The 18,710-nt window shown below is 38.0% G+C and overlaps 2 protein-coding genes and 1 non-coding gene across 3 annotated transcripts; all 3 read left to right on the plus strand.

Annotated features, from left to right (window-relative positions):
* Positions 1 to 2,511: 2,511 nt before the first annotated feature.
* Positions 2,512 to 9,669, plus strand: LOC113296405. Its single transcript, XM_026544717.1, has 12 exons — positions 2,512 to 2,580; positions 2,684 to 2,786; positions 3,255 to 3,437; positions 3,513 to 4,122; positions 4,416 to 5,192; positions 5,286 to 5,774; positions 5,820 to 5,954; positions 6,038 to 7,479; positions 7,584 to 7,632; positions 7,732 to 7,979; positions 8,407 to 8,520; positions 9,421 to 9,669. The coding sequence occupies exons 1-12, from the start codon at positions 2,571 to 2,573 to the stop codon at positions 9,626 to 9,628; spliced, it is 4,368 nt and encodes a 1,455-aa protein (XP_026400502.1). The 5' UTR covers positions 2,512 to 2,570; the 3' UTR covers positions 9,629 to 9,669.
* Positions 9,670 to 10,120: 451 nt separating this feature from the next.
* TRNAK-CUU lies at positions 10,121 to 10,194 on the plus strand. The gene has a single exon. It is a non-coding gene; the product is annotated as a tRNA-Lys (tRNA).
* Positions 10,195 to 11,795: 1,601 nt separating this feature from the next.
* Positions 11,796 to 15,235, plus strand: LOC113296406 (disease resistance protein RGA2-like). Its single transcript, XM_026544718.1, has 3 exons — positions 11,796 to 12,287; positions 12,349 to 14,413; positions 15,111 to 15,235. The coding sequence occupies exons 1-3, from the start codon at positions 11,796 to 11,798 to the stop codon at positions 15,233 to 15,235; spliced, it is 2,682 nt and encodes an 893-aa protein (XP_026400503.1).
* Positions 15,236 to 18,710: the final 3,475 nt, after the last annotated feature.

Consider the following 18,710-nt stretch of genomic DNA (forward strand, 5'->3'; position numbering starts at 1 on the left):
CCTTCCCTGAAGAGAATCCAAAATTCGGCAACTACCCAACAACAATAATAACACATAAACTCTAAATCACTCATCAATCACCATCATTAATCACCTAAAATGACAACAGATCAATCTTTTCTCTGCCAAAATTGAAACCAAGCTAGGGAAACCAAAGTATTTTAAGATATCTTGGATTTAAGTCAATTATATTGTCTGTAGTTTGTGTTTTCTGAATAAATGGTTGAATTGAAGAGATTTAGACATAGCGATCTTTTTTCTGACACAACATCATCTTGCATAATTTGTTTATGGAATCATGGAAAAAAAAAAGAGCGATAGATTTTTACGAGAAGTACCACGGTATGTCAATTTCAAAAGTAATGAGATAGCGGCGGTGTTGTGGTAAGTTGAAGAAGATGAATAAAATGAGGGGCAATGGTGGTCGCTGACTCGCTGCCATGGATAGAAGATGAAGATAAAGAAAATGGCAAAGTTGGTAAATAAATAGAAATCGAAATTTCGGTTGGTCTTTTCCATATTTAACCAGCTAAGGTAACTTGTCAAGATAGTCAACCATGGTCCTGGACCCAAACTCTAATTAAAATTTTCTCAAGACCCAAACTCAAGTCTGGTCACAAAGTTGGGACCCAAAATCTAATATCCCTTTTTGGATTCAAATTTAAACCAAGTGAGTAAGTCTGCCGTCTATCTCCATTTTCAACCCTAATTATATCTTTTTTCAATTTGGATTGGATTTATTTCTGTAATTTTTGTTTGTGGCGAATTCTTTATTGGAATGTGTATCAATCTGATCTCCTTTTAATTGCTTGTTTGTTTGATTGAATTGAATTTTTAGTATTGTGATTTCAATTTTGAGTGTGATGATCACATGAATTGGGAAATACTGTATAATGATGGTGAGATCCTCCAATAGGACCAATACGTATTCTAATGAGCTGATTCATTATCAATCACTTTATTGATTTAAATCTTATCATCCTGCCTGGGCAAATATTGATTTGTGGTTCAGTCTTATTTCTGCCTTAATTCTATTCATTCATTCCTTCACTGATTCCATTCTAACACAATTTTAAATCTGTATGTCGCATCTCTTCTCTAAAAGCACTTGATAGTTGTAGCTTAGAATTTACTCTACGATCAGCTGTAACTATTTCCATGCATGCTGCCGAAGCTCCACAACCATTTCTGCATTTTTAAGAGCTTATTTCCGTCGGTTTTGCTTTGTGTTCCTTGTACTGAACTTAATCACCCTGGTTGATAGGCAAAATTCATTACAGGTTTGAGCTTGCAACTTTGCTTTTGTCATTGTGAAACGGAGGAAATGTGTGCATAGATGGTTAACATTATAAAGTTGCTGGCTTCTCTCCTCTTAACTGAGGAATATGTGTTACTCAGTTGATTTCAGTTATTGGTGTTTCATCCGGCTTAATTTCTCTTCTTTACTTATGGACAGGGACCAGCATTCCACATACTGGAGGATTTATTCTGTTAACTTTTCATCATACAACCTCATGAAGAAGAAGCTTATCCCCAAACCCCCCAGGGGTGAGATCTACTTCTATCACGTGTCAGTCTGAGTTGGTAATCATCTTACATTTTATACAAGTAAGTATGTTCTAGACTAAATGATTGTATATTAACCCTTTGATGCTTGCATGCGGGTGTTGTTGTTTCCATAATGTTTTTAGCTCATTGGTCATATCATGAGGTGGTATCCGTTGGAGCTAAACTAAACATAATTCAATGAAGAACAAAACATTCAACTTCTGATTATAAAGGAATCTAGTGGCATAACCTAGGTAGGTACAATCCTTACATTTATGTATCGGTTTATGGAGGGTATAAACCTTGATCCATACTCCATAGATAGTTGTTTAGCTTCTAATAATACATAGTGTCAAATTAGATATATGGTTTATATATGTCTATATACAGTTTGTGTATAATATATGTTGTTCACTAATAAAAAGGATACAATACGTTTTCCATGTTCGCACTAGCACACATTCCCAGCTCATAATTAGCACATTACAACGTTAATATTTGTATAAATTGTGTGTACTCCACATGCTTATGATCACGTTAGATCAGATCATAATATTATATTTTTTGTGTTTATTATGTAAAATCATTGATGTAAAAGTAGAATATCGAAGCGCTAAACACTATCTTCTATTCAGCAAGAGGCCTTGATCACGTGTTCTCTTTTTCCAACTCACTTATCCCCATCTGTCAACACTCTAGCAGTTTCTACCTTAATTCTTATCAATGTAATTGGCCTTTGTCACGTTTTGGCTTTACTTGAAATCACGTACCCCCACCTCGTAGCAGGGTCTGGCACCTTGTGTCGATGTGGTGAGATCAGGATACTCATATCATTCTTACACAGGTATTTGTTATCATAACTATATTTATGCTTCCTCACGAATCACGATTTTATGCAGCTTGACGCTTTGGAGAATCGGATTGTTGAATTTGGAGACACTTTTATTTACAGAAACAGAATTTGCAGCAACATATGCTTGGAGAAAACTAGTGATACCAGTTTTGGTTTGAGCTTCAGTTTCATGTTCTCTGGTACAGTTTTTGCGTGCTGTATTTTGAATCATAGTAACAACAAAGAAGTTTTGAATGTTGAACTTTTTGTATCTTCAATATCTCTTATCTAAGAAAGGATCAGCTGCTGCAAATTTGCAGGTTGAGTTATCTGTGCTTGGTAATGAAGTGGACGACAAGGTCCACAATTTCTTCGAGCAGGACAACTTGTCCAAGGGGCAGCATTAGCCACAAGTTGCTCGTGGAAACTGGCCTTTTTTTGACACCAATACATGGGCTCGAAACCAAAGACAGATTGAGATCCCTTCCATTTCCGATTTTAAGTATTACAATCCAGTGATATCAGGTTAGATCTTTAATCTGTAGATGTATTTAATATTCAATTATGTACTTGCTTTTGAAGGATTATGCTTTGGATTGTAGTATGAAGCACATATATAGGCAGATGGTTCTAACTTGAAATAAATGAAAGAGATATTCTGAAAGTTAGTTCTGATTAAAGTGTAATATTAAGAAGTGCTGAGTGATACTTGTAAGTTAATGTGAGGCAATTATTGAAGCAGAGATGGTAAGGAAGGATGGGAAAATGTCAGAAGATATGGCAAAAGATAGTGTTGAATATAATCACTATTTATCTGATTTCATTCCGTTCTCCTCGGTAAATAATTTCCTGCATTAAATTTTGGTCTCTGCAGCTTCTGTGGTAAGCAATGGGTGGCACTTTTCAGAAATGCGACCTGGCTTAGGTATTGCATGATTGTCACTACGCCTGAGTTACGTGTTAGGCAATCTGGAAATCAGCATCTGAGTTTGAATGGGTCGTTTTTGCATGAGCAACAAGGTCATGCAGGACAGTATCGGGGTGAGCTTCGCGGAGGGTGTGCAAAATCGGGTACATAATCTTGCATCGAGGGGCTTATCATTTTGTGAACCTTGGCTAAGGAATGCTCCAGAACTCAGTCCTTCCTTGCCAAGAACTTAAAACAGTCAGAAATTGATCATATGAGTTTTAATTTTTTCGGTGGTCAACAACAGATCACGAGGGCCCCACAACCAGGGATGCCGCTACATGGGCCAAGGCTGCAAATGGGGGTTACTGACATGCACGCATGGCAACAGAAAATTATGTATAACCAGTTGCAAGACATTCAGAGGCAGCGACAACTAGACCAAGAATCAAGAGAACTGAACCGGATGAACCAGCTGTCCGCTACCTCAAATCAGTCAACTGGTGATCTGTTACCAAGACTTGGTAATGAGTTACATATTCACAATGCATCTAGTAATTTCCGGCTAGCCGAGCACATGAGAGGTGATTCTAAAGTACCGACTACTTCAGAAATGCCTATGGTTAGTAACACAAACTGGTACCAGAATGGTGGTTCCTCTGCAGCGCAAAGATACCCTGCTGGGCTTATTTCATCGTTTGAGCAGGGTCAGGCACCACATTCAACGGGGTTCGTTCCTGATCAGCTTGATCAGTCTCTATATGGTACTCCAATTGCTAGCGTATGGGGTGGTCTCAGTCAATATTCTAATATTCCTGCTGACATGTTAACCAAGGTTAATGACCAAGTCGCCAACCTTCAATAGCCCGTTCGTGGGTGGTAAATCTTCTGCAAGATGGCACTTCAGTTCTAAACCTTAGTTTTTAAGGAAAAGCCTTGTTTAGGCATAGGGTTATAAAATGGTGGCCAGGTTGCCAGGCCCATTTATTTTGTCAGGCCAGGCACGCCAAACCTGATCATCGCGGACCCACAAAATTAGCTACATAGGACAGGCTGGATATTATTTGATAAATATCCAGTTGTGCCAAGCCAATTCAGCCACAGGCTTTAATTTTTTTTTCTTTTCAGGTGAATGCATCAGCTGATGGTTATCATTGGAAGCAGCAGCAAGCAGATTGGCCTGAAAATACACAGGAGAACAATGGTTTGGATGCTTCTTCTGGTGGTAGTAGCACCGTTACAGGAGGCTACGAACCCTTCGATGGGTTTTCAACTATGCAGAGTGGAACCTGGAGTGCACTGATGCAGTCCGCTGTGGCAGAAACTTCTAGTAATGACACCGGGATACAGGATGAGTGGAGTGGTTTAAGTTCTCATACGACACAAATGCCAACTGGGGCTCTGGATGCAACTATGTGTGGCAGTTCAAAACAGCGAAAAGATTGGGGTGATCAAAATATGAACCATGTCTCTTCTGTGACTTCAAGACCCCTTCAGTTGTTTGATGATTCAACTATGGATCGAAGCGGTGACAGTGCCTCTCGTGAATATGCTGGCCAGCCTCCTGGAGGATCTATCAAATGGTTAAATCATAGCTCTGAACATATGCCACACACACTTGCTGAAGATAGTTATCCGGTGCAGCCGCACATGCATCCAGAAAAATCTGCTGGAGCAGCTTGGCCTGGTCCAATTTATGAGGAGTCAAAAAATGCTGCTCATTTTGGGGACATAGGGTTAAATGCTCAAAACATGGATGGCTTTTGGATCCAAGGGCATACATTTCCATCTGATAACACTGAAAACCAAATTCGGAATAGACAGAATGGTTTGAGTATGAGAGAGATACCGTCGGCTAATGGATTTGTGTCACTGACAGTGCTTGAGAACAATAGCACCATGCAACACAATTAAACAAATGATCTTAACATAGGAATGCATCTGGTGAGGGATCATGATGGTGGGATGTTGAATGGTTGTGATAATCATGATGCCAAGAGAGAATCTTCTTACATGAGGAAGTCTACAGCTGGGCCGAATTCAGACCTGGGAAACGTCAATCAGCCAGCAAACCTGCAGGTCCAAAATAATAATCATATTAAGTTCGGAAACCATGTTGATTCCTTGGTTAAATACAGAGGAGATGATACTACGACAAATTGTCAAAATCAGGGGAACAATAAAGAAATCTCTAATGAGAGCTACAACTCTAACCGATCACATCAAATTATTCCAGATGGTCCAAGAGAGACTTTGTTGTCAAGTCCTAGTGATTCTCGTTCTTTGGGGAAGGGTAACAAAAAATTCATGAGTCAAGTTGGTCGGAAGGTTTATGGGGTTCGCAAATTTCAGTATCATCCAATGGGAGTTTTGGCTGCAAACGTGGAACCTGTTGACAAAAGGGTTCAGAACCTGTCACAGCATGTCAGTGGTGGATCTAGAGGTATTGGGCAAGGTTATTCTGGTTACGGCAATTCTGCTCAAATAGTTACTCAGGGGTAGACATGGTTAAATCCCACTTCTTCTGTGCAGCCTTCTAGCAGAGGCCATTGGGACAGTAAATCTGGTATATCTGGTGAAGCAAATGAAACCTTGCAGCAAAAGATGCCTGCTGGAACATATACAGGCACTTTGCCATATCAAAGACATCAGTTGCAGCATCAACAGGTCGGATCTGGTGCAAGTGCAAACATAAACACAGATCATACTCCTGGCACGACTATTAAGATTCCGCCTTTGATCTTTCTCAGGTGCATCATTCTCAGCTGACGGGCAGCCAGTTGAGGATTCCCGCGCCACCTCTCTCAGTGCTGGAGTCTACACCTGTCTCTAGACCTTCTGCCTCGTTGGGAGTTTCACTGGGTTCGTTTCCAATGACTTCAAAAAATTCGTCCAGTCTCCAGTGTGGGGGAAGTTCAGCACTTTCCATTAATACGTCAAATAGGAATATGGGAAGAACCTCATGGGTCCAGAAACAAGATTATCAGGGTACCAAGAAAATGGGAGATTTAAAGCACTATGCCAACGGGGAAGAGCAAACTGGGAAGAAAAGCTCCTTGCAAGAGGTTCACCTTGGTCGAGACACGTCGAGTGCGTCCCGAGGGCAAGAATCTTCTGAAAAGCATCTGCTTGATGCAAACTCCATTGCTTCAGATTCTTTGGCGGTCCCCCCTCATCATCAGTCACTTGATATAAGATGTGGGAAAGATCCAATCTTAGTCCCACTAACAGAATATGTTTCCCTTCAGAACCAAAGCAGTTCAAACAGTGGGTTTGAAGCCTGTGGCCAATCTCTAAAACAGGCACGTGTACCACAGCAAAATTTGTCCCTGCCGCTGCAACTGCAAAATATTGAGCATACAGAGACAGATCCTGATGTGAGTTCTGCAAAGAGATTCAAAAGATCAGATGCTGGTCCTGTTACTCAGCAGATAGCCACCCTTAGGCCTGATCAGCAACCTTTTGATGGGGGTAAAATATCAGTTAAATATTATGGGAGCAATGAGGTAATTGTAACTGCCATGCAGAAGTCAGTTTTATCTGAAAATGACAGAGTTCATAATTGTTCATCAGAGGTAAGAGAGGATACAAATTCAGCTCAACACTTTCCTGAAGACTTACCATCTCAAGATGTGTCTGCATTCAGTGGTCGTAAAAAATTGCAAGACTGCTCTGATCATCATAATTTTACGTCCACTAAACCTGGAAATACCCAGATTAGTCCCCAGATGGCACCTTCTTGGTTTGAGCAGTATGGTGCCTACAAAAATGGAAAGATGCTACTAGTCAATAATATAAGGAAGCTAGAAGAAAGTAAAGGGAGTTTGCTTCCAGCGAATTCTTCTGAGAGTTTGAACACTCCTATTATGATAGAGCCTGCAAATGTTTTTCATACCAGTCAGGGCATAGCCCCCACCTCGGTAGCCAGTGAACGTGTTTCTCCTTCTCACTCTCTTCGCACATGCTACACTCCTATTGCGATAGAGCCTGCAAATGTTTCTCATACCAGTCAAAGCATAGCCACCACCTCGGCAGCCAATGAGCATGTTTCTCCTCCTCGCTCTCTTCCCTCACAGGTGACTGATCAGAGTTTGTCTGTAATGAAGCCAAAGAAGCGCAAAAGTGAAGGTTTGGATCTTTTGCCATGGCATAAAGAAGTAATGCGTGGTTCTCAAAGGCTTCTAAACATCAGGTGTTTGTCACAAGTGGCACATGTAGTATCTATTTGTTTCAATGCAAGTCATATCATATAAATGAACACTAACAGTAACCATTAAATTGTTTTACTATGTACAGGATGGCAGAAAAAGACTGGGCACATACTACACATCGGTTGTTAGAGAAGGTGCATTGAGTGACTAGCACTATACTCATTTCAATAACTCCTACCTTTTCTTTAAACTATACAGGATATAAGATGTTAATACCTGGCTTCTCTCTGTAGGTTGAAGATGAAGTTGAAATGGTCGAGGATGGACAGCAAATACTTTTACCGCGAAGAAGGCTTATTTTGACGACAAAGTTAATGCAGCAACTCCTTCGACCCCCACCTCCTGCAATTCTTTCTGCAGATGCCACTTCTTCCTATGAGTCGGTGGTGTATATTATTGCTAAAGTAGCATTAGAGGACGCGTGCAGCATGGTTCCTAGCACAGGAAGTGATTTGAGCTCAACAGTGGACAACAGAAATCAGTAAGAATATACCACAGAAATATCGCAATCTGCCCTCAAAAGAACTTTACTAGATAATACCTCAAATGGTGTTGTAATTTTGAACATTGTGAGGGAAAATTGGGTAGGTGACAGTTCTGATTTATTATGTCGCTCCCACATGGTTGGTTGCAACAGAAGTTACAGAACATAATTTGATAAAGGAGACATCCACTTCAAAAGGCTAGCAGAATAATTCATAAGCTTTCTATACGGGCTTAGCATGTCATTCATATTTCTAATATATTGGTTAGAGGAAAAATTGGCTTTCTCAAATAAGGTGTCAATGGTCTTTTATATTAAGATTGTTACTGGAGTTGGTGTTCTTGTTAGACTATTGAAGGGTTTTTATGTCGCTCTTTCCCGAAACTATGTTTGAACACTAACCTTTTTGTTTATGATTCACCAGGATACCTGGAGAGCTTAAACTTTCTGAGAGACTGGGTGATAAATATTCATCGAAGTCAAAAATTATTAAAGACTTCACTGGTAGAGCGAAGAAGCTGGAATTGGATTTGTTGAGGTAAGCACCATATTCAGAAGTTAGGCTTCATCTGTTATTCTTATTTTAGTGTGGATTTAATTTTCATTCTATCCATGTTATTACCAATACCCTTCCTGATGATTTCATGACTATTTCTGCTCTTCTCATATCTCTTTTTTTTTGTAACCCAAGTTTCTACTACTTTGTCATCAATGCACTCTTGCTTTTTATGCATGGCTGATGTGTATAGCTATTGGGTCTTTATCTTTTTTATTTGGGCTTCTTGCAAAACATTGGCAAACATAGTATCATTAGTATGGCTGTATGAGTCGGCTAGCAGATTGTAATATCTTGTAACTGAAAATAATAAAGTTAGTTTAATGATCTATCTTCCTGAATCTTCGAGTCTCTGAAAGGCCCGACGCTTCTTCACAATTAGCAGCCACTATTTATAGTTATGAATCATAACTCCGTTGTGGAGAGATAAATTTTTGTTTAGCATATCCAATTGTATCACCAATTTAGGCATTGGGAGTTCAATAAAGTGCTTTGTTGCTGATCTCTTTCAAAATGAATGCTATGTTAGTGTTATGAATTATACTATTTTGTACTTAGACAAGTAAGCGAATCCTTAGGGCGTCAGATATTTAAGACAGACAGCGCTTTATTTTCTTACCCATGAGCCTGAACTCGTTCATGTTAATGGGTTGTGGTGGTGTTGGAAAGCCAGTCAAGCCACATTTTTTGTTTTGTGCTATGGTTTTGCTTAGTTGCCTTTCCCAGTTGAGTATAAATTTATGCACCCCCTAAAAACCGGGGTGCACATTCCCCACCTTCTTCACTGTCCTTTTTTGGTCCTTTAGCCTATTTCTCAGATATTGCATTTTCCTTTTGTAACTTCTGTTTGAATTTTTCTCTGTGATTGTTGTTCAAACGCAGATGGGAGAAGACTTGTTCAGTGTTGGACATAAGAGTGGAATGCCAGGAACTCGAAAAAATCTCTGTCATCAACGGTTTTGCTAAGTTCCACACCAGGGCCCAACCAGATAGTGCTGAGAACTCAATTTCCACCACCTCCCAAAGATATGTTATTTCGCTTTTAATGCCTAGGAACTTACCCCATGGGGTACCATGTCTTTCACTCTAGTCGATCAATAATTAACCGGTTCATCCCACATCTCTTTTGTCTCTCTCGTATCGTTTGTTATATCCGCAATGCTGTTATGTTTGATCTTGATGAAGAGTTTTATGTAAAGAAGAACTAGTGAACAAGGTAGTGAAGGGACTCGGAGTACTCTCTTTCTTTTGGGAGAGTCCAACTCCCCTTGTTCTGATAGTTGAGGCCATCCATATAATTTTGATCAGCATGTACATAACTTCATAGCAGAGTCTCCATGTTCTTTGCTTTTTCTTTTTTTCTTAAACACTGGGATGGCCTTCTGGTTTTCTACAAAGGAAAAATTGTAACGAGTTCCTATATGAAGATTGTAGAGAGACAGAATGATAAGAATGAATTAATCTAGTGATTAAAGGTATATATGTGGTTCAGTGATTTGTTGTCCATCTGGTGAGCTTTGGGCTGATTGCGATCTAGTAAGCTGGATATTTCATTCGGTATCTGCAGTCTGTTAACAGCAAAGCTGGAATAGCTCAGCTGGTTAGAACGTGTGGCCCTTAACCACAAGGTCACAGGTTCAATCCCTGTTTTTAGCGAACATCATTTTTTTTTATCCTGCATTTCAGAAGAGTAGAATATGTCGATCCCAATAAATAATAATGAATCGTATATATCATGGTACACCAGAAAACTTGGTCACAGTAAAGAAAACAAAGTGCAACAGATTAAAGAGAGGGTTCATTTGTATGCACTGACTTGTCATGACGCAATCAAGGGTATGAGACCTCTCTCTGATGATATTGACGACTAGCTGCACTAAGTTCACATGGTGGGATAAGAAATGTGATTTGTACTGCTGGAATTTGTATTTTGCCATATATACTATTCCGGTACAAGCTTTCTTAATTCAGATAATGCTATTTTATCTTTCTATGGAATTCCCAATGTAGGCAGTTTTTGAAATCGAGATAACGAAATTCTACCGGGGATAATGAAGTAGTCGATATTACAGATTTCAGCATGACTGACATATACTGACTGTTTCCAAACATAATTCACGTAAGCTTAAAAGTTTCACGAATGAGTAATCGAATTTCATAATAGGGGAAATGAGTATAGGGGTTGACGGAAAGAACCAAGCCAAGTATATGCTTCAAAAAAAGAACCAAGTATTACTTTTTCAAATCATGGATTGTTGGAACCAGATCCTTTCTGTTCATAGATATGATGATATCCAGCTTTACTTTTATTTTTCTTTTTCCCTTTAGGCTATAGGTGCCCGACAAACAGAATCGTAGTTAACTTTTTTTTCGAAATAAGTTGGTGTGGATTATGTTTTCTATCTACTACAAATACGGCCGGTGACTCTAATAGCACATTCACATCAAACACTTTTCTTAAGCTTCTGCATTTTCTTCTCTCTTTGCTATTTCATTAATCATATCCCCAATTCAATCTCAATCTCTTAATCTCTCAGTCTCTTTATTAATCAATTCAACATACATTTATTGTTAGAATACGGGCATCCAACTCAAAACCAATTGGCAATAAGTGGAGAGGCCCATAGGATTATAAATCACAGGATCTTAGATTGCCCAAACAATGTGGGACTAATAATCTCAACACGCCCCCTCACGTGTAGCCTCGTTGGGTCTTACACGTGGACAATAAATCGGGTGACGCGGAGTAAAGGCGCGGTCTAAAGACTCGTCGCAAATTGCCTGCTCTGATATCATGTTAGAATACGGGCATCCAACTCAAAACCAATTGGCAATAAGTGGAGAGGCCCATAGGATTATAAACCGCAGGATCTTAGATTGACCAAACAATGTGGGACTAATAATCTCAACATTTATAATGGCGTTAGAGGGTATTGTTACTAATGGTGCATCTGAAATAATGAAGAAGTCGATCACTGTACTTGGCAATGACATTAGTCTTGCTTGGGGTGTCAAAGATGAGCTGAAAAGGCTTAAACAAACATTGGAGGTTGTTGCAGCAAAAACATCCGATGCAGAGAGGAAGCAGCTGAATGATGCTGAAGTTGTACTTTGGTTAAAAAGGCTCAAGCAAGTTTCTTATGATGCTGATGACGTTCTGGATGAATTTTCTTACGAAGCTTTTGCATCAAGCAGTTAAGAACAGTAAGGTAAAAGTTTTCTTCTCAGCCTCCAATCAAGTTGCCTTTTGTTTTAAAATGGCTCGTAAAATCAAAAATATCAATATACAGTTAAATCAAATAGCAATTGATATGAGAAGATTTCAGTTTCAAACTACTAGTATTGCTAGCAGTGGTGGGTACGAGCAAGAGCAACGTAACCGGCTAACTACTTCATTCTTTGGAGATGTTTCAAAATTTGTAGGAAGAAAAGAAGATAAGTCAAAGATTGTAAGGATGTTAACAACGATGAGCATATCATCGTCAACATCATTACAATCATCTTCTGTAAATTCTGATATACATGAAAAAGTGTCTGTCATATCCATTGTGGGTATGGGTGGAGTAGGAAAGACTAGTCTAGCTCAATCAATCTACAATGATAAATACGTAGAAAATCAGTTTGCAGTAAAAATGTGGGTCTGTATTTCTGACGACTTCGATGTGCTTAAAATCTTAAAAAACATTATGGAGTCTGCAATTAATTCTAAATGCGAAGACTTCTCAAACCCTGAAGTATTGGTGAAAAAGGTTAGAGAAAAATTAGAAGGAAAAAAATATATGCTAGTTCTAGACGACTTGTGGAATGAAGATTCCATGGAATGGGAAAAACTTAAAGAGTGTCCTAGACTGCGGCTCTGCTGGCAGCAAAGTTATAGTCACTACACGCAGTCAAAAAGTTGCATCGGTGGTGGAAGGTTCAATTCCTCCATACAATCTAAATGTATTATCCGAAGCAGAGTGTTGGTCCATCATCGAGAAAAAAGCTTTTTATCCTGGTGGAGCATCTGCGACTCCAAATATGAAAACTATAGGAAAGGAGATAGCAAAAAAATGCGGAGGTTTGCCGCTTGCTGCAAAAAATTTTGGTGGTCTTATGCATTCACAAAGGTATGAGAGGGATTGGTTGTCAATAAGAGCCAACAAAAGCTTAAAAACACAAGAAAATCCTTGTGGCGGAATTATTCCAATATTGAAATTGAGCTACGATTCTTTACCATCCCATTTGAAACAATATTTCTCATACTGTTGTTTATTTCCCAAAGATTGGGATTTCGGTAGAGAAAGATTGATTCAGTTGTGGATCGCTGAAGGATTTTTCATCCACCATCTAGTGGAGGAAATAGAAACTCGCTCGAAGATATTGGCAATGATTACTTCCTTAGTTTGTTATGTAGCTCTTTCTTTCAAGAATCAAGATGTAGAAAGGGATGTCTTCATAGGCGATATTGAAACGGTTAAAATGCATGATTTGGTGCATGATCTCGCGTTAGGCGTTGTTGGCAGTCATGAAGTCATGATTCTGAATACAAGTGAAATGGAAAATGATTTGTGTCGAATTCGTCGGCTACGGTTTATCATGGAAGGAATACCAGAAACACATTTTGATGCATTACGCAATGCAACAAAATTGCGCACGATAATTTTCCAAGAAGATGGTTTTGTTTTTCCAAGTCCACCGAGTAATAAGCGTTTGCGTGTAATACGTTGGCTATATGGTGCTCATAACAATCTGAAATTTCTAACTTCTAGTTTCAAGTTTAGACACATGAGGTTCCTTGACCTACGTTATTCTAATCTTGAATATGTTCATGCCGAGTCCATCCATCAACTCTACAATATCCAAACTCTCAACCTTTCTTTCTCCAAAAATGCTCAAAACATTCTGAAAGAAGGAATTGGTTGTTTGATTAATTTGCGACATCTGGATCTCTTTAATTCAGACATCAACCTTCTACCTGATTCTATTTTGATGCTCACCAATTTGCAGACTTTGAATATCCGACGTTGTAAAGGTATTAGTGTCTTACCCAAGAATATTGGTCACCTCCAAAATCTAACGATGTTGAACTTCATGAGTTGCGATCAATTAAAATCACTACCTCGTAATTTTGGAGCTTTGACACGACTAAGGTCACTTAATTTGTATGATACTTCAATAACGGAATTGCTAGAGTCTTTGACTAGCAACATCTGTAAATTAGAGTACGTGAACTTTGGAGAAAAGTGTAAGTTTCCCAAAGACATTAAGAATTGGGTGGAATTGAGAATCCTGGAGTGCGAAGAGACAGATAATATAGTAATGCCTAGCGGTATTAAAACCCTCACTCGACTCGAAAAATTATATTCATTCATGGTGAGCAAAAAAGATAATTTCTCCATGGATACCTTCAGATATAATTCAACTTCTTCTTCTATCCACCAATTAGGAGATCTAAACTCCCTTCGGAAGTTATATATTGTAAATCTAGAGAATGTGAGAGGTGGTAAACTAGAGGCGGAGACGGCAAAATTAAAGTACAAGCGAAACATTCATGAATTGTTGCTACGATGGAGTTTCAAAGAAGAAGGAGTGGTTGTTAATGATTCTGATACGGTGCTGGAAGGTGTCCAACCTCACCCTAATTTGGAGGGATTGGATATCTTGGATTACCCTGGTTTAAAGCTTCCAAAGTGGATGGGATCATCTTTTTGTCTTCCTAATTTAGTGAGATTAAAGTTTTACTACTGCAAGAATTGTGAAATATTAGTAGGCCTGGGTCAACTCCCGTGTCTTCAGATTCTTCAGATAGAAGGAATGAATTCCGTTAAGTGTTTAGGTGTGGAGTTTTATTACCAGCAGGAAGAAGAAGAAGAAGAAGAAGTTAAGTGTTTAGGTGTGGAGTTTTATTACCAGAAGAAGAAGAAGAAGAAGAAGAAGAAGAAGAAGAAGAAGAAGAAGAAGAAGAAGAAGAAGAAGAAGAAGAAGAAGAAGAAGAAGAAGAAGAAGAAGAAGAAGAAGAAGAAGAAGAAGAAGAAGAAGAAGAAGAAGAAGAAGAAGAAGAAGAAGAAGAAGAAGAAGAAGAAGAAGAAGAAGAAGAAGAAGAAGAAGAAGAAGAAGAAGAAGAAGAAGAGGAAGAAGAAGAAGAAGAAGAAGAAGAAGAAGAAGAAGAAGAAGAAGAAGAAGAAGAAGAAGAAGAAGAAGAAGAAGAAGAAGAAGAAGAAGAAGAAGAAGAAGAAGAAGAAGAAGAAGAAGAAGAAGAAGAAGAAGAAGAAGAAGAAGAAGAAGAAGAAGAAGAAGAAGAAGAAGAAGAAGAAGAAGAAGAAGAAGAAGAAGAAGAAGAAGAAGAAGAAGAAGAAGAAGAAGAAGAAGAAGAAGAAGAAGAAGAAGAAGAAGAAGAAGAAGAAGAAGAAGAAGAAGAAGAAGAAGAAGAAGAAGAGTCACTAGTACCACAACAAAATTATTCCCTTGGTTAACTGAGTTGTACATCTGGAAATCTGAAAACTTAGAAGAATGGTTTGCACCTAATAATTCCTTCCCTTTCCTTGAGGAAGTACGACTCTGTGATTGTGGTAATTTGACATGTATACCAGATTTACGATTATGGACTTCTGCTCTCAAGATATTAGCTATAGAGAGTTGCCAAAAATTGAAAAGTGAGCATGTGGCATTTTATCTCGACAAATTCCTTCCATCTATTGAATACTACTTGAAGTGAAATGATGATAACTCCGATAATTCGGTAGAGGATGAGAAATAAATCAGCTTGGTCTGCTACAATTTATATATATTTATCAACCAACAACACCAATAGGTGCACCTTCTCATTCTATCTCAGTGTTTCGTTTTTATTTTTATTTTTTTAATTTCGAATTTTTGCAATGATTTACTTTTTCATGGAGATAGTTATTAAAAATATGCAACAGTAGAGCGAAGTTCCAGTTTCTGGAGAGTACTAAATCAGAAATGTGTCCACAATTGAAAAAGCTACCACTTGGTGTCAACAGCCGGATTCCAAAGACGCTGATAAGTATTGCAGGAGAAACGGGAGGGTGGAGAAAGCAAGAGTGGGAAGATGATGCTGCAAACTCAACTTTTGCTCCTATTATGTGACGGTTATATTTGAAGTAATTTTCCTTTTCCTTCAGTGTAGTCTGTAGTGCGTGATGACCCTTTATGGTGTAATCGAAAACACATTCTGATGAATTTAATCTAATAATCTCCCAAATATGTTAATACATTCATTCCCCATAGTCTGTTTAGGAAACAAAAATTTGTTGTAGATATATTTACACAAAATTGGTTAAAAATACCAAAACCAACAATTCTTGGGTGAAAAAGACATGTAAGATTTGATACTTTTTAAATGGACAAAAAAAATTTGGTGTCCATTTCACCCATATTAATTTTTACTCGTCCATTTGAACCATGTTTTAAGAATATTTGGACATTTGACCCAAATTCCGATACATCTACGCCAAGGATAATGTGTTGCCGAGAACCGAACTTAATGGAGGTGCCTCTTCATTTACACACTGTATTGAGATTCTGATTCTGATGATGCTTAGAGGAAAAATTTGCTGCACCAATCAAGTCTAGCCTATATAGGGGATTCATGCCTATTAATTGGAGGTGTCTTTTCATTTCCAATTGACATTTATAGTGTCTAATGGGAATGAATGTGTCTTTTGTGAACCATCACACCCTTTGGAAATGCCTCTTCATTTTCAACAAACATGCGTCATGTCTATTTGATAGAAAACGCTTGCTCGTAGTAGCGGCAAATCAAGAACGAAAACCATTTTTTTTTCCTATGATATTAAAAATATCCAACAATCTCCTCATATTTCCAGTAATCAAATTTTTTTTTTACAAAACTGGAGTGGCTACATTACTAAAATACCCGCCTACATACCCCAATAGGATCAAAACAACGTAGTTCACACTCAATTTTGGAAATAAGCATTATCGTAAAAATAAATACATAAATAATAGATATTTTTTGGATTTGAGCCTTCATTTAATGTAAGAAGTTCAAAGCCTCTTCGAGATTCAACGGTGAAACTCATCTAACCAAATACCCATATGATAAACCATGGGAGATTTCAGAGATTGTGTGTCACATAGGATCTTCCGAAGGATCAACCATCAGTGATATTCAAGGGTTAGAGAGTTGGAATGGGCCTAGTCAAGGAGGGCACAGCCAAAACCTGGTTTATCAATTTGAGAGGGTTGATTCGATGAACGGCACGAACAAGAAGAATCATGCTGGAAAAATTGATGATTTAAGGTCAATTGAGAATTTTAATATTCCAAATTAATCATCCAATTTAAAATCATTTTCGATTCCAAATAACTGTAATATTCCTTTGATTTGTATGGAGAGAAACTGCTAGACCCAGGGCATAATAGCCACGCTATAGAGGCTAGACTTGATTGGTGCAGTTCCGGATGCACATTGCTGGTGGCAGGATCTACCATCGAAACATGTCTATTCGCACATATTAATCTCTTTTGGATTGAAGGTTATTCTCGTACATGTCATATTTACGTTCAAGTTGGAAATCTGATCTGCAAAACAAAGATATTATGTAGAATTAGTTTCTAACCACATAGTAGTAGTCCTGCTAATAAAATGTTTTGTAATTTTCTCCAAACGCGTTCACTCAAAATATCATTTTTAAATAGGAGTTCTTAATAAAGGGTCACACTTCCAATTTCCGGTTTAAGAGAATGTCACTTTTTTTCCCAGAATTAATAAAATGCCACAACCGTTATATATTCCGTCGGGACTCACCAAACCGGTCTATGATAGTTGAAGAAGCCTTATCGAGGTTCTCCAGTTTGTTAGAAGAACGTGTAACATGTCTGCCGGTTGTTTAGCTTGAACAGGTTGGGTCTTATAAGGAGGTATTTTGCTAGCATGCTTGTCCTACTTTGGCTGAATCAGGACTATGTTGTGCTGAGTTCGAGTACCTCTGGTTGGAATATGCATCCTACGTTACTGATACACATTTTGATATCTGACATGCATGATGGGGCAAGCATGCTAGCAAAATGCATCCCACCTCTGGTTGGAATGTACATCCTACGTTCTATAATACTCCCTCAGTCCTAAAATTTATGTCCTCTATTCTATTTTTGTTTGTCCTAAAATACTAACCAGCTTCTATTTATAGTCATATATTTTAGTCAAACTCTCAAATATATCCTTTACTGTTTTATAATTATAAAAGTATTTTTAAATATAGCCAATCTAAAATCTTAAATGATATCTTCTTCGATAGGAAACAAATATACTAAATCAATCCATAAAGATTTTTATGTTTATCTTCTATTTAAACATTTCTATAAATAATAAAATTACCAATTATGTATTTTTCTTACATACTCCATAATCCATGTATTCCTTTTAATTTTGGTAATAACATAGCATTTAATAGGGGTAATTTTGTATATTCTTTCGGTCTCGTTAATATCTTGACTTAGTCAAAACGGACTAATAATTTAGGACGGAGGTAGTAATATGTATGATCCTAAGATTACTGAGAAGTGGATTCTCTTTTCTTTGCCAAAAATGGGAAAAGAACCCATTTTTTTCTACACTGCACTTTAAGAGCACCTGCAATGAGGAATGCTAAATTTAAATGAATTTACTGTCTGCATCTAGCAATAGACCTATGAGACCATTATTTGCGGATTACAGGGAAAAGAGGAAAATAATATAAGAGACAGAGGCAATACTAAAAGCGAAAGTATTAAGAACAAAGGGAAGGCCTATCATTCTCAATAGGCCCATGAGAAAGGTCTTCTGGATCTTCCTCGTTCTCCCGATCCCTCTCTTCTTCTTCTTCATATTCTTCCTCGCTATTAGAAATGTACTCCCTCCGTTTCTTTTTAATAGGCCTGTTTCTATAAATAAATATTTTAAAAAAATAGGCCAGTTTCCTAATTGGGAAAATCAAATGTTATTTTAATTTTTTGGGACCACTTTCTCTTAACTTCTTTTGATGACAAGTATCATGTGGACCACTTCCCTTTAGTTCTTTTGCTAAGAAGTGTCATGGGACCATTTCACTTTGCTTCTTTTATTGACAAGTGTCATGAAGACCATTTTCAATGATTAGTTCTCTTAATTTCCTTAAATTTTGCTAAAAACAAAACAGACGTATTAAAAAGAAACGGAGGGAGTA

This window comes from Papaver somniferum, chromosome 7, assembly GCF_003573695.1.
Source record: "Papaver somniferum cultivar HN1 chromosome 7, ASM357369v1, whole genome shotgun sequence".
Taxonomy (NCBI): domain Eukaryota; kingdom Viridiplantae; phylum Streptophyta; class Magnoliopsida; order Ranunculales; family Papaveraceae; genus Papaver; species Papaver somniferum.

What these genes read in the sequence shown, in the direction of transcription:
- LOC113296405 (XM_026544717.1), top strand. An exon ending in TTGTCCAAGGGGCAGCATTA is followed by an intron (nt 2,787 to 3,254) that starts GCCACAAGTTGC and finishes TGGTCTCTGCAG; the next exon opens with CTTCTGTGGTAAGCAATGGG. An exon ending in CTGCTGACATGTTAACCAAG is followed by an intron (nt 4,123 to 4,415) that starts GTTAATGACCAA and finishes TTTTCTTTTCAG; the next exon opens with GTGAATGCATCAGCTGATGG.
- LOC113296406 (XM_026544718.1), top strand. Translation starts at nt 11,796, where the DNA reads ATGGCTCGTAAAATCAAAAATATCAATATACAGTTAAATCAAATAGCA. An exon ending in CTGAAGTATTGGTGAAAAAG is followed by an intron (nt 12,288 to 12,348) that starts GTTAGAGAAAAA and finishes TGTGGAATGAAG; the next exon opens with ATTCCATGGAATGGGAAAAA. An exon ending in AGAAGAAGTTAAGTGTTTAG is followed by an intron (nt 14,414 to 15,110) that starts GTGTGGAGTTTT and finishes CATGTATACCAG; the next exon opens with ATTTACGATTATGGACTTCT.